Raw genomic sequence first — 16,245 nt, forward strand, 5'->3', positions numbered from 1 at the left:
TTCTTTCGTAACCCGTCGTATTCGAGATCGCGTGTACAACTTGGTTTCAAGGAGATATTGGGCATCGATTCTATTCAGATCTTCTGAGAATGATAATCAATAGGATACATAATTAGCATATATGCTTGAAGCGGTGACGCTTAAGCTTATATATCAGTGATATTGATATAAACTACTTTCAATTATATTATATTAACCTGTTTTAACTCTAAAAAGTTGATTTTCTCGCCCTGCCAACGGCTAAAATTGATCCTTTGCTTCTCATCAATGCAAAGTATCATTTATGTCTGTGTAAACGTTTGTTACTTGGAATTGAGCTTTTTTTCCACAGTCGATAGTATTTTAACAGGCTAGCTATGTAGAAGCACACGTTTTCTTTGATTACAATGAGATGTCTTAATCACAGTAGAGGACTCAAAGGGACGTGTACTTAATCCATCATCAGTGCTGATGACAAAATAATGGCACCACGCGCTATATATTGAGCGTCTATTCATTGATACAGAACGAAACTGATAAAAAATTCAATCACAATTAACAATAGTTAACATATAATATCATTTACGAGACCTTATCGACATTTGCCCATTAGTTTAGTTTCTGGATTGAGAAATTCAGATGATAATTTCTAAGGCTGGTATGGTGAAGATACAATTACCCTGAACAGAGAATTAACCAGTTGCCAAGTTTATAGATTAGAAGATTGCACTGTGATTTTTCTAGGTTGCCCAAATAAACCTCTTTAGGCATCTCCTTATACTGCTTAACGAAGCAGGATAGCTGGTGGACGGGAATAAGCATTTTCTTCATGTCATTCACGAAAAACGGTAACCCCTTTTCCTTAAAATTTTGTTTTTTAATCACTTTTATAGTATAGTTGTCTACATCTCTGAAGAGGAATCTACCCAACAAGATGTCGCTATCTGGCCGGAAATATTTAATCACCGGCGTATTTAAATGACTCTCTTATCTGTCTTATTTAAATTTCAAATCAGTTATGTTGAAGTATCAAGATTTTGCTGTTACTTATTTCTTTAGTGCCACCTGGGATGCTTGCAAAGAAATGGCTACACGTACAACACCATCTGCTGCACAAGAAGCGTTATGTGCAACAGATGAAAAGGAAAATTTCCAGAGGTTGACACGGCTTCTGATGCGTGGAGGACTCGCACTTTTAAGGGAAGTGTTTGATGCTATCTATCCACCAGTTAACCTTCCAGCTGTGCTCGGTAACCCTGCCATAAAGACGCAGCTCCAAAGTCTGAAAAGAATAAGGATCCTCAGCCAAACCGAATGGGACTATCTCTACAACTCAAGTGGGCCAGGAATGCATGGCAAATCGGCCGATTTTGATATCAGCCTACTTTGTAAATTGCTTCGAGCAATATGCAGCCTCACTCCTCCCATTACTGGATGGGACAACTTACCCAACAGCACTGATCACAGTCTTGGAGCCGACTTGGTTAGAATTAGGATTTATCGTAACACAATTTATGGTCACAACCACAGCATGGAGATAACAAGAGCTGATTTTAAGAAGCTTTGGAAGGAAATCAGTGAGGCCTTACTGAGAATTGCTAGCAGCATAAGTAGTGCAAAGAGGGATGAGTGGAAGAAGTCCATCGAAAAGTTTTTCCATGAACCATTAACACCATATGCAAAGGAATGTGTTGATGAACTGCGAGAGTGGTACTTAATGGATATGGATACTAAAAATAAGCTCGAAAAGCTAGATACAATGATGGAGCAATTGCAACTTATACAAGAACAAATGAAAAATGAACAAGAACAAATGAAAAGTAAACAAGAACAAATGAAAAGTGAGCAAGAACAAAGACACATGGAAATTCTAATTGCCCTAAAAAGTCTTAAGGCAAATGGGTCAGCTGATGGTTCATCAACAGAAGTGGAAGGCGACCAATTGCCAATTGAAATTCTGGAGACACGTGTACCTATACCCCCAGAGCAGTCATCAGCAGAAGGTATTGCTGGTCTATCCACAAGCACGGAACTGCAAAATATTCCAGTAGTTCTTGATTTCTGGTATGTTGTTTGTTCATTCAAGAGGCCATTAGAACTCTTGATCAGATACCTGAAAATAAAGCTTGGAGTTGACGTTCAAAGCTACAGACTAGGAAGCCTTGTCATAACAGTGTTCTGCAGTTCTTTAGAAGTTCTTGAGGCATTGTGGAACGAATATCGGACAGGCCGTTTTAACGAAGTGGTTCAAGATACGCTTGTAACGGGAGAGGTTCTGGAAAAGCTTGAACTCAGTGAGGTAGAACTGAGAACCATTATTTCAGAGCAAGACTACTTGTCATACAAAGATTTTTTGAAAAACAGATCAGGTAATAATGAGATAGGTACGCATTAGTACTGTACTAAACTAAGCTAGAATAATCCAACATTGAGACGCCCTAGAATAATCCAACATTGGGACGGCATTACCTAATGCGGGCAAATGTAAAACCTCTACAACCCACATTGCAGTTGGTAATCACGATTAAAACGAATAGTTTTGTAAAAAAATCTATGGTGATAAGACGCTTATTTTTCACCTTAATTAAAATGCTGCTGTAAGAGGAAATATACGCGTGATGTCAGGTCCTGAAGGAGACAGTTCATTGCGTTTACCCGAGAGTCCCGATGTTTCTATAGTCGTGGACTCCAGGGAAAACCAAACTTAAAGAAAAAATAGTTTCAGTAGGGACATGACATAAAGTGTTTTCATGTTATATTCGTAGCCTTTCACTTCAACAGCGACAAAGAACATAGAACGAATCAAAACAATAACAACATTAATTCTGAAAACCGCTTAATGACTAATTCACAAATTTAGTGCTTTGCTTATGCTAACTGCATCTTTGCCCTCCACTATACCTGCTGTATCTGCTGTATCACGAGCTGTTGTATCCCGAGCAAGATACAATTGCTGAATTGTATGTACGACCGGGCTACCGATCTGAATTTAGTCAAGGCCACATACTAAGAATCAACCAATGGTAGTTTCTGCTTAGTTGAGTGAAAGTCTCGGGATGTAACAATATCATCATAATTCAAGGTCTTGCGTCAATTACGCTGGAATTATGAAGGCACACTCGCTGATGCAAAAAACGGCTTTTACTGAGAAGTTTAAGCTCATATCAATTCCAAACAATTAACCAGATTAACGCACTGCGGAAAAAGCTAAAAATAAGTTATTCAGACTCGAATGTCTGAAGTTTTGAATTAAAAATTGCGGATTTTTTTAGCTCTTTTTTACAAAGGTAAAGCGGAAAAATGACAGCAATAGGGAGCAAAGTAATTAAAAGCCTCAAAGACATAAGTATATAATCTTGAACAATCGGCCGCTAGAGCTGCCAATCTTTTTCGTATAGGCAAGTCTAACAATAGTAGCGGGACAAAAACAACACAAAAAAACCTAGAAAGGCAATTACGAAGAGAAATTTCGAGATCTCTTGGAATTTCTTCAAAAAAGGTATAAATCATGCATGAACTTAAGACTAGACTTTATCAATATGCAGACAAATTTGCTACTTTTTGGATGTTTCCGGAAAGATTTCACCACTCATCCGTTTTGCAAATTACCCTTATACATTCTACAATCAGCTAAACCCAGGGAGGATAAAGGTTTATCCTCTCTTGGCTAAACGCAAGTAGACTTGAAAAACATGTGAATCAGGGTAAAACGCAATGCTGAGCTCTTTCACGAAAACAGCGATTAAAGCAATATTTGACGATAGATTTTCTTTAAAATATTTCAGTGATGCAATTGATCAGTGTACTGTAAAGTGCCCGATTTTCGTGTCCATTGAAACATTTTAAAGTTGTCTAACGTAGGCGCAAAATTGAGTAAATATTGAACTGAATTGCTTGTATATAACTGACAGGGTAGTGTCAATTTTGTGCAAGATCTAACGCGACACTTGACATTGGCTTACATGGATCGTAGTGAACGTACGGGAGGGTGGGCGTACGGTGACGTCCTAACCAAATTTTCTCGGATGGATAGATTACCACATTTTCTTTGCAATGGGGCTCTCCTCGGGCGCGCGTGGAACTTCGCCATGAACCTTTCACACAAAGACGTAATCTAGACGGAGATTAGGACTTTATGACACAATGAATTTGTTTCATGTATTCTTTTTTTGTGAGGCAAAGAAGTTACTCGAATTATACAAAAATACCCCCTACAATAAACACTTCCCCTTTTGGAGAGGGAGGAGGGGGGCAAGGAATTTGTTGCACTATTAACTGCCTACTCTCGAAATTCGCGCGAAAAACCGTTCTAAAAATAAACTGGTTCGTAAAAACGCCGTGACACGAGCGCATGAACTTTGCTCACTCCGGGTTATGGGCTCCTGGGTAGTGTCAACACTACACTATAATGGCATTACGGACAAATGTCCTGTTTGTCATCTGTTACTAATTATATTGAAGAGCAAATTTGAGTCCAAGTTTAAGTAAAGGTAGAAATTGCGTTTTTCATCTTTGTTAGGTAAAGGGGAAGAAAAGGCAATTCCTGAAGTTCAAGAAAGTCCTGACACAGAGCTTGTTGCAGGTAAGATATAAAAATTCTAAGTTACTGTCAAAAGATATTTGTATTTGATTTGGTGCATGCTGTCCTCTTGTTGATAGAGCTTGAGCATGGGCTTCTGGCTCGAAAGTGAAGGGAAAAGAGGGTATACGGAAGAGATATAGCGCAAAGGAGGGAGGAGGGTGGGCAGAGAGCTTTGTTTCAAACCGAGATATTCGGCAAATAGATTCAGTAACTACAGTACTTTCATTGCCTTGAATTCTGAGGATCTCATCGTAAAACTATTTGAAGATTGTTCCATAAGTAAGCACTACTGTAACTAAAGCTATGCTCAAGGAAGTCAGTTCTTGGTTTCGGGAGTAACAATTTACCTTTAGCGTCACGAAGTTCGTAATTCGAGATTGTCGGAGCAAACAAATTCCAGAAATAAGCTGGGGCAAGACTATTAGTACACTTAATTAAGTAAGCCTTAATTGCTTATATAGCGTTTCTAATCGATAAGTTGTCTCAACCAAGCAAGTCATGAAGTTGTTTGGAACTAGTGTCATAGCTTGATTTATTGATAATTCTGACAGCGCGGTGTTGTAGTTTTTTGGAGTTTATCACTTTTTAGCTGTTGCGACAAGCCATTCCAGACAGCACTACAGTAATCAAAGTGTGGTTCAATAAGACATTGGTATATTAATACTGCAGTGTGTATGGAAAAAAATAGCCTGATTCGCTTAAGCGCACAAATACTTGAGGAGCCTTTTTTTGTTTGCGATGTCATGTACGTGGGCCTTCCAATATAGATCGTCAATATTAAGCCCAAGAGATTTGCTATGAGTTGTTTGGTTTACTTGGACGCTATCTATATCATTGTTTATTGTGTAGTCATTTAAAGATAGTAGTTTCTGCCTCGAGCTAACAATCATTAACTCTGTTTTGGCGACTTTGAGACTTAACTTGTTAGCTTTAAGCCAGAGATCAATGTTTCAATTCAGTATTGATTTGTAATTCGAGATCAGGTATGCTAGGTACAGAAAAGCTAACGTTAGTGTTCTCAATGTATATTCTAGGAGAACCAGGACGAGAACCAGAATAGGTGACATTTTAGCTCGTTTCCAGTCAAAGGGGAAAATAGCAGTCAGAATGGATTAAGTAGAAAGAAACGCCTGTTAAAGAGGGCGAAACAACATCGGCTACAATTTTTAGTGGTTTGCCAACATCGATAGCTTTAAGTAATTTGATGACTTTTTGAACATTGATCCGTTGGGAAGAAAACACTCCGTTGACAGGATTTGCATAGGAAAGGGGATCAGTGTCTACACTAGGAATTCCTCGAGCTAGCAATTGGCCAAAATTTGTAAGATAGTTATTCAATGCTTCGGCTATATCACCAGGCGAGGTAAAAATTTCCTATTTTGATTTGGGACAATCTAGTTGATTTTTTTGTCGAGACAGAAACTCATTAATTAACCGGCAAGATTTACGAGGAGATATCCAAGCATGTTGGTTTTCTTGTGCAGTGCGTTTCTTAGAATTTATTTGCTTTCCACTTTCAGCCTCGCTTTCATGTTAAATTCATTTTCCCTGTTAACGACCGTTAAAAACATAGCTGTAACTCAAGAATTATACCACAATTTGAAACCACGGACTACCTAGCCAAAAAGAAGGTGCTTTAATCTATCTAAATTCATTGTCAAACCTTTTCTGCCTCCTAGGTTAAACAAAACGTCTATAGCTCCCGGACTATATTTCTTTTTTTTTTTTTTTAATTCGCTTAAAGCTTCCTTCAGTTTATCTCTTAGGTTTCGGACAGAAACAAAAATCTTGTTTACGCATGTCTGACCACTATCTTACCTAGTCAAAACTCTTGTCCGCATCCAACACGGCGTCTTTCACTCGGTTCGCTGAATACTCGAGTGCCTTGTTTATGTCACATATTCTCTCGTACGCTAAACGCAAATCCTCCTTTCCTTCAGCTTTTAGTTTTTCCGCGGTTTCTCCAACGCAGTACGTTGGCCTTTTTAATTCCTTTTTGTAATTTTCTTCAGCAAGCTTCACCATGTTTCGCAGTCAGTAATATTTTCTTGAGTCTTCAGGCATTAGGTGTTTGTGCCCCACAAAGTTCGCTTAACAAGCAGTCCTGGCAGGGTCGCCACTTTTGATGTGGGGAAAAAATCCAGTGCGCATCAAATAAATCACAAAATTTCAACAGGTTTGATGTCCACAATCCTATCCACGAGTACAAGTAAGAAGTAGTAGAAAGCCCAAAAGCAACAAAGTCAAAAACGCTCCCGATACTTATTTATTCGTAGCCATTCGGTATTCTTAACAACACACCTCTAACGCAACGAAGCCTAAGTATACGCTCCAACCATAGAGACCTTGAGATTGAGGTTTTTCGGCATTTCCCACGATTTGCAAACGTCAAGAAATCACGTAACCAGTGCCTTGTCGTCAAAATTGGGGTTTGAAGTTTACGTTTGTACGGCTAGACCTCGCTCCAGAGGTAAGTGATTTACCGCAAGGTTTTTTGTACCATAAAACATCACAATACCCCGTTTGAGAAAAAAATGACATTTTTTAGAGCTCTTGCTTATTGATTATCGAATTCTATTTTTTAAAAAAGGACGGTAATTTTGAAGACAACTTCTCTCCTGAAATATAAGTGGACGATTGAAAACAAACATTGCAGCCGCGAGCTACCACCCGCGAATCTCAAGTCCCAAATATGGGCAAACGAGTAACGTGAAACCGTTAAGCGCAAACCGCAGTTTGTCGTTTGCAGTAAAATGACTAAACCTCGATCTTAAGGTCATTTGTTCATACTTGCCTCTCCTTCGGCACCCTCCCCGTTCCTGGCCTTATCACCTCTCTCACAAACGCACTCCCCTAATGTACAATTACTACTGACCCAACTAATTGTATGGCACAAAGATGAACCACTAATGAAAATTGTCTAAACGATAAAATGAAACCACAACATGTTTATACCTTTTCTCAGGAGAGGTGGAATACCAAAGCGAGCAGAAAGAGTACCATGAACAACACCTCAAAATTTCGAAAGAAGTGGGAGATAAAGCAGGGCAAGGAATAGCATACAGTAAACTTGGTATCGCCTATTACAGTCGTGGAGAATTTCAGAAAGCCATAGAGTACCATGAACGTTACCTCAAAATTTCGGAAGAAGTTGGAGACAGAGCAGGAGAAGCAAGAGCGTACTTTCATCTTGGCAACGTTTATCACAGTCTTGGAGAATTTCAGAAAGCCATAGAGTACCATGAACGAGACCTCAAAATTTCAAAAGAAGTGGGAAACAGGGCAGGAGAGGGAAAAGCGTACTGTCATCTTGGCAACGCCTACTACAGTATTGGAGAATTTCAGAAAGCCATAGAGTACCATGAACGACACCTCAAAATTTCGAATGAAGTGGGAGACAGGGCAGGAGAAGCAGGAGCATACTGTAATCTTGGCAACGCCTATCACAGTCTTGCAGAATTTCAGAAAGCCATAGAGTACCATGAACGAGACCTCAAAATTTCACAAGAAGTGGGAGACAGGGCGGGAGAAGGAAGAGCGTACTGTCATTTTGGCAACGCCTATCACAGTCTTGGAAAATTTCAAACAGCCATAGAGTACCATGAACGACACCTTCATATTTCGAAAGAAGTGGGAGACAGGGCGGAAGAAGGAAGAGCATACTGTAATCTTGGCAACGCCTATCACAGTATTGGGGAATTTCAGAAAGCCATAGAGTTCCATGAACGACACCTCAAAATTACGGAAGAAGTGGGAGACAGGGCAGGCGAAGCAAGAGCGTACTGTCATCTTGGCAGCGCCTATCACAGTATTGGGGAATTCCAGAAAGCCATAGAGTACCATGAACGACACCTCCATATTTCGAAAGAAGTGGGAGACAGGGCGGAAGAAGGAAGAGCATACTGTAATCTTGGCAACGCCTATCACAGTATTGGAGAATTTCAGAAAGCCATAGAGGTGCATGAACGACACCTCAAAATCTTGAAAGAAGTGGGAGATAGGGCAGGAGAAGCAAGAGCGTACTGTCATCTTGGCAACGCCTATTACAGTATTAGACAATTTAAGAAAGCCATAGAGTACCATGAACGAGACCTCAAAATTTCAAAAGAAGTGGGAGACAGGGCAGGAGAGGGAAGAGCGTACTGTAATCTTGGCAACGCCTATCACAGTATTGGAGAATTTCAGAAAGCCATAGAGTACCATGAACGACACCTCCATATTTCGAAAGAAGTGGGAGACAGGGCGGAAGAAGGAAGAGCATACTGTAATCTTGGCAACGCCTATCACAGTATTGGAGAATTTCAGAAAGCCATAGAGTTCCATGAACGACACCTTAACATTTCAAAAGAAGTGGGAGACAGGGCAGGAAAAGCAAGAGCGTACTGTCATCTTGGCAGCGCCTATCACAGTATTGGGGAATTCCAGAAAGCCATAGAGTACCATGAACGACACCTCAAAATTTCAAAAGAAGTGGGAGACAGGGCGGGAGAAGGAAGAGCATACTATAATCTTGGCAACGCATATCACAGTCTTGGAAAATTTGAGAAAGCCATAAAGTACCATGAACGACACCTCAAAATTTCGAAAGAAGTGGGAGACAGGGCGGATGAAGGAAGAGGGTACTCTAATCTTAGCAACGCCTATCACAGTATTGGAGAATTTCAGAAAGCCATAGAGGTGCATGAACGACACCTCAAAATCTTGAAAGAAGTGGGAGATAGGGCAGGAGAAGCAAGAGCGTACTGTCATCTTGGCAACGCCTATTACAGTATTGGAGAATTTCAGAAAGCCATAGAGTACCATGAACGAGACCTCAAAATTTCAAAAGAAGTGGGAAACAGGGCAGGAGAGGGAAGAGCGTACTGTAATCTTGGCAACGCCTATCACAGTGTTGGAGAATTTCAGAAAGCCATAGAGTGCCATGAACGACACCTCAAAATTTCGAAAGGAGTGTTATAGTCTTGATACACTATAAAATTATATCTATCTATGTATTTATCTATTATATAAGAATTGGGAGAAGGGACTTGGAAGAGAGAGGGAGTTTTTCCTAAAAAAGGGGAGCTTATTACAGAGGGGGCTTAATGGAGGATTAATCGTATGCAAGTTTCCTTAATTCTACAATTTAAGCAATAGAAAACGTTTTCTGTGTTTGCATAGCCTGACATAAACACGAGAGGGGTTGGGAGAATTCGAGACAGTTATCCAAACCCGAGACGAAGTCGAGGGTTTGCATAACTGTCGAGAATTCTCCCAACGCCTAGAGTGTTTATATCAGGCTATGCAAACACAGGAAAAAAGTTTTCTATTGCTTTTATAAAGTAAATTTCCCGATGAAAAACGCAAAACTCTTTGTATGGCAACGATTAAAAGAGAAATTCTTACCACTCGCAAAGTCTTGTCCACGAAATCTTGCACGCGTAATCAGTTCTTGTTTTGCAAAAAGATGCTTTCCAAAATACGGACTTTTCTCGCTTAAAATGTCAACTTAAGCGAAAAAAACTTGACACACTTTCTTTGTAACGATTTTCCAAGTTTCAGCACACGAAGGAATGGGTAAATAAAGTAAACTTGTCGAGTTGTGAACTTGAAAACGTTTTCAAATTCGTGCTTGCGTGATTAGCGCGCGAAAAGCAAAACATCTTGACGCCACAACCATGTTTACATACTCTCATGCAAACACTCCTCTCAGCCAATCAGAGCGCTCGTACTATCTTAGTTATTTTATAAACGTCTAATCGTTGGTTGAAGTTGGCAGTTTAAATGTGACCCTTTGCTCTAACAGATTTAGGGCGTGTTCGATTCACTGTATTCCGCGTCCCAAATAAAAATAAATGGAAAAATTCGCCAGAAATCCTGACTTTTTTTGTCTTTCATTGTATTCCAGTATCTGCAAAATTGCTTGAAATAAACTATTCTAGGCAATATAAACTTTAAATGGTTCAAACATTACGGTATAGAAGAGGTTTGTAACAAAACTTTTGCGTATTCTTATTCCGGAATACCATCAATCGAGCGCCGCACTCTTAGAAGTCAGTTGTCAAAATGTTACGCCTCACTAGCTGAAATCAATATCCTTTTCTTTTGCCAATTTGCTAACCTTGCTTTTTGCTGTTTTGTTGTGGTGGTGGTGGTGGTTGGTGTTGTATAGGTATGATGAAGAATGAAGTGAAGGAATTCTTAACTATCTTAAGTTGAAGTCAGTTTCTAATTTGTGTCACAATTACGAAGCAATTCTGACGCTGCTTAAGAATAATTTGAGTCATTTGTAACGTTTTTATTAAATAATCTATCACGGCTATAGAGAATTTAAGGTTTGAAATATATTTTGGTTTTAGTCGAATTCAAACACACAGAAGTTTTTACTTTTTACGAAGAGTCTTTGCTAAACACCAAACTTTAACTTCCTCAAAAAATTCAGCTTTCATCAATTTCAAAGGTTCTTTTTTATTGTTGCCGTAGCATTATCGGGTGGGTAATGAAGGTGTTGATAAAAGAACCTATAAATTGCAGGGACGTACGTCCTGTTTCATCCCCTGTCACCGTGTTGAGTCACCGTGGCGAATTCAATAATAGTCGACTTGTGGGCAAGTCTACGTACCCGTAGAATTCAGTGCAATTTTAAACTGTTTTTGTCATTACTCAAGTACGTTCTATTTGGGCGTGTGTTTTGTTGCTTTGATATCACTCGTAACATTTAAACCAACTTTAAAAACAGGAAGCGCAACACAATAGCTGGTTCTGTTATAAGCGGGTTAGAGTTAGGGAAAGAAGGGAACGTGGCAGGAAAAAGAACAGGGAAAAAAAAAGTTGGTTTTGTTATCAACAGTGTCACTGCTGACTATGTCGATGACAATATCAAACGTCTCATTCTTGAAAAGAACTACTGTATTAAGCAGCCAGTTAGCAGTTATTTCTTGATCTACTGTTCATAAGTTACCAACTGATAGATTTCTGTGGTGTTGTTTGATAAATTAGTGTTTTATTAAGAAATTGCCAACAACTTCTTTAATGAAAATACCTCATAGGTTCAAGGATAAAGGACTGATATAAAAGAGATGAAGACTCATTTGTCACATTTTTTGGAACAACAATAACATTATTTTCAACAAAATAATGTAGGTAACCCTGTCGAATAATCATTAACCTATTAGTCATGTTTTAACTGAATAGCTGAAGTACAAAATGGAACCTTCAGATACCAGCCTGTATGACCTTGACAAAAGTGCACCTGCTGCACAGGCTAACAGATGTACAGAATCAGCCCATCCTTTTAACATACAATGTAAACAAAGTGTGTCAGGGTTGTTTAACTTGTCATAGGTATGTCAGTGTTGTTAAACTTGTAGGTATACGATAGATGTATTTTAAACCCTGTACATAATTCCTCTAGTTATCTAGAAACGAGCTTTTTGTAATATTTGACTAAAGAAGAAAGATATCATTGCGTTTCCTGCACTTGCCTTATCACTAACACACACCCACTGGCCTTCGAGTGACTCCTTCCATAAGCTCACCTGTATAAAAATACGTTTGCATTACTATCGGTGGTGGATCCAGGGGAGCCCCCCCCCCCCCCCCCCCGCCTTATTTCTAGACAAAACTGAGGCTCGAAGGGCCGAAAAAAAATTTTTTGGAGACAAAACAGACAAAACAGCCCATGAGATAGTAAGCACAGTATATTTATTGTAGGTTAAGATTTGATCCTTTAGGTTAATGCTATTCATTATCAGCCTCTTTATGCGATTGGCCTGCAAACACTGTGGTGCTTTTAGCACTTATTGTCTGGCAAAGATAATCAACAACCAGAAAACAATTATGTCCACAGACTATTGACAAATTGGACCCAGAAGGCCTAACGGTGAAGATATCAACCTTTTCACACAAAAGCACAGTGACCAATAAGCTAGGAACAGTTGCCTTTAGAAACAAAGGTGCTGAGACTTTTAAGAACATAGGAGAAAACTTTAAGGTAAAAATGCTCCCCACCAGCATCTAGAGTTTGACTGTTTCACATGGGGCAAAATTGACAAAAATGACAGTGGAGTAACATTAGAGAGCATGCACAACAAGGAAGTCAACTCAAATATTGCCTCAATCAACAAGACATCATTTAAAAATATACATACCTCACCTTGTCGTCTCCAAAGTACTGATAAAACTAAAATATTCCCTGTTACAGACCAATTAACATGCCACACAACATCACCAAACTTCTTCAACACCTGAAAACCATAAACAACATTTGGTCATAAAGCTCAGTCAGTTCGCAAGAAAAGCAATTTAAATGCTCATGGTCCATACGAGTTTCATTAACTTTTATTTTAGGACTTTACAAGAACTTTAATAACAAAATTCAAGGAGTTTATTTTCTCAGGCACTCGCATAATGTCACAAATGTTACAGATTTGCACAGTCATGCCAAAAAACAACTACCTAAATAGTATATAAATCCTAAGACCAAAGGATAGCAGCTATTCCAGAGTCGAATAAATCTCATGCTTCAAGCTTTTGTTTTTTTTATTTTATTTACTCTATTCTATAGATATACATCAGTTGTACACTGAATATTAACATTAGTAGAAGGCTGTTTAAACTATGTGTAAACAAGGTTAGCAAGAAAATTTAGCATGAAGAAGGGCACATTATAGTATAACTAATTATGACCCTTTAACAAGATTGACTTTATAGCTTTTGTTATTCATCAAAACACAATAAGTGAAGAAGGGCACCTTTGTTAATAAAGAAGTTTATATTACCCCATGTTCCGAAAAAAGACACCAACAGGAACTTTTACACAAAAAAACTAAATTATTTAAACACACAAAAAGGTAACAAATAAGAGTAAACTAGGCAGCTTCCATCATCATCGCTGAGCTCACCAACAAGCTATATTTTCCTTAGTGATTTTGTTTTCTTAGGAGGTGACTGAAAAAGTACACTTGGGAAATTAAAACCTATTTGCGGTTACCTAGATACTTTGAATAAGAAACACCAAATTGTCCTGATAGAGAAAGCTAACCATTGTTTGAGACCAAATGAACTTCCTGTGTTAAGTCTTAAGTACATAGACAAGTATTCAAGAAGTTTTCACAATAATTCAAGCACTGCTTCTACAAATTCAAGGACTTTTCAAGACCTACATGTAACAGGAGCATTCCAGGTCTGTGCGAACTGTGATGCTTAGGAGGGGCCACTGGGTCTCCATAAAACTTTTTTTTCTTTTAAGTATTAAATACACTACACAAAAATTTGTTATGGCTACCAACCTTCCACATAACTATACTGTACCAGTAGAATATTTATTTATTTACCTTTGAAGACCAACCACCACCTGCAACCGCATTCCTTGTCCAGATAACTACACGGCAATCCTATTGACAAACCAAGAAAAACTTACTGTCAAGCTCTCAAAGTACCGAGCCCTTGTTTCATTCAGGATTAGTTGATATAGTGACACAACTTAACAGCAACTTTTTGCAAAGTAGTTAAACAAATATTGAGTGGGTTGAGAGTTCCCTACATTTCCCCTCTGCAGGTGACTCTGCAAGATTAGATTGTCTTCAGCATTTATTTTAAGTAATTTTGAACATGCAACTTTAAAATATTGGTAGAAACAATAGAGCGACTAGCAATTTTCTACAAATTATTTTATTTTGTGATGCTGTCAGATAATAATGCAAATGAGGTCAGAGCTACAAGTGTAATTAGCATAGTGAAATTAGACACTTGAGCATCACCTCGTGCAGCAGGTTTTTTTGCAGGTCACAGGTCACGTCTGTAGAAGCTCAACTGGGGAACAGAATGGTTTAGTTTGTAAACAATCCCGCTTTGGATTGCACCTTTCACACCAATCCAAAATTCATTAATAATAAAAAACAGAAGAAAGTAACGTTTAATGAGTGTCTTTACATCTTATAACAGGATGCAAAGAAAATCATTTTCACGGCTTGCCATTCGGGCAAGGTGAAGCTAAGGACTTACTAGCCCAGACGTCATTTTAACTATACAGCCCCAAAAACCTTTTGACTAGCAGAATTGATTTCACAGTACTTAGAACTGTTATTCGAATTTCTCAAATTGACAAAAACTATCACTAGGCAAGTTAAAAACAGAATACACTAGCATGATGGCAAAATCCACTAGCCCTGGGCTATCGGACACTATACTTTCTTTGCACGCTGGATAAAGACACAGCTAAGATTTACGTCTAATTTTTCAGACCAAAAAGTAAGGTAAGGTAAGATAAGGTAATGCCTTTATTTAAAGAGGGTAAACACGTGACAGTTATAAAAAAAACTGATAAACTTGTAACCCCCAATTTAAATATTGCGGAATTAAAGAATGAGTTGATCTATATCAGAGATTTTGCAGGCCACAAAGCTAAATACTGTCAAACTGTCTTTTGTAATATCTTTCCTGGCCAGAGAAAATTCATAATAGAGAACATTAAATTGCCATTTCACTGATAGTATTCAAGTGTACAGTATGTGCATTCCGCTTAATTCTGTATGATGAGAAAGTGTAGATTGATTTAACTAACTGGTAGCTAACAGTAACTTGCAATCTATCGAAATATGAAGTTAAACAACCGCCTAATGCGAAAATGGGCAAAAATTGAACTATATGTTCAGCTCACCTTCATAACATCTGCCATCTTAGCTTCAAAATAACAAAGCGAGCAGGTGTTTCACACAGGTTTTCCTCTGTGTAAATATCTTTCAAGTATTGATCTCTCATTTTCAATGACCTGACCACAAGTGAGGTTAGGGGAGTGCTAGTGGGGCCAATGCTAGTGCTCCCTTTTCCGTTTTTTTTTTGCAGGGGGAGAGGAAAATAAAGTGTAACTGCTAGGTTTCTATGTTAGGTGTCCTGTGCACTAGGCCCAAGTCTGTGTAAGGTTTTGACATTCAAGATTAGTTCAAACCTCAACATACATGTGCTTTTCACCCCTTCGTTTCTTTTGTCTTTTTTCAGATGAGGATTGTTTAACTGGACTCACAAATCAAAGGTATCAAATATTACGGAGTCATTACGTATATTACAGTAATTTTCAAGGTTGATCGCGTCAAATAAAATGTGGAATTGACACTGAATTGACGGCTGTTACATAAAGGACACAGCCTTTGTGACCACATCTGGTCTTTTATTTGCGAGTGTAAATAAATATCCATACAGAGCAAACTTGGAAGATATTCTGCAAGATATTCTTAGAAATGCAGCTGCCACCTAACTTTACCTATGACCTGTGACCTGTGACCTGTGACCTGTAACCTGTAAACAAGCAAACATGAATTCACTGACAGAACTCATCAGAATAAACAAGGCTTTGAAGGCAAAAAGCTCAGGGGGACGGATCAGAATACATGTGCCAGACCATGGCGGGGAATTGCAATTTACTGTTTTCTTACCTCGATTTTCGCGTTTGTTCGGCTTGTTATCCTGTAGAATCCTTCAAAATAATTTGCTTGACTTGTATTTGGTTGAAATTCGTGGATACAAGCTTTCATTCTTCACGCAATTACTTCCCCCGTCGGACAGACATTTTTTAAAGTTTTTGAAAGCTCAAAACACGATGGGGGCTGGAACTAGGAACATAATTGGCGAAACCTATAAACTTCCGGTGGGGCAAGCGGAAGTAACGCAATTTTTTGAGAGTTTTTTCGCTACTATATTTGCGGGGC

At 38.7% G+C, this 16,245-nt stretch overlaps 1 protein-coding gene and 1 long non-coding RNA gene across 2 annotated transcripts in view; one reads left to right on the forward strand and one right to left on the reverse strand.

Annotated features, from left to right (window-relative positions):
* LOC140923714 (uncharacterized) overlaps positions 1-13,997 on the reverse strand; it is a 172,377-nt gene extending 158,380 nt beyond the window's left edge. The window contains exons 1-2 of the long non-coding RNA XR_012164179.1: positions 13,876-13,997; positions 12,696-12,786 (exon numbers count right to left, since the gene is read on the reverse strand). This is a non-coding gene — a long non-coding RNA (uncharacterized lncRNA). The remainder of the gene's footprint in view (positions 1-12,695; positions 12,787-13,875) is intronic.
* On the forward strand, positions 1,064-11,496 carry LOC140923507 (uncharacterized). The gene is made up of 6 exons (XM_073373590.1): positions 1,064-2,348; positions 4,499-4,561; positions 7,527-7,754; positions 8,430-8,609; positions 9,150-9,357; positions 11,280-11,496. Exons 1-6 carry the CDS (start codon positions 1,064-1,066, stop codon positions 11,494-11,496), a joined length of 2,181 nt encoding a protein of 726 aa, XP_073229691.1.
* Positions 13,998-16,245: the final 2,248 nt, after the last annotated feature.

This window comes from Porites lutea, chromosome 13 (genome assembly GCF_958299795.1).
Source record: "Porites lutea chromosome 13, jaPorLute2.1, whole genome shotgun sequence".
Lineage (NCBI taxonomy): Eukaryota > Metazoa > Cnidaria > Anthozoa > Scleractinia > Poritidae > Porites > Porites lutea.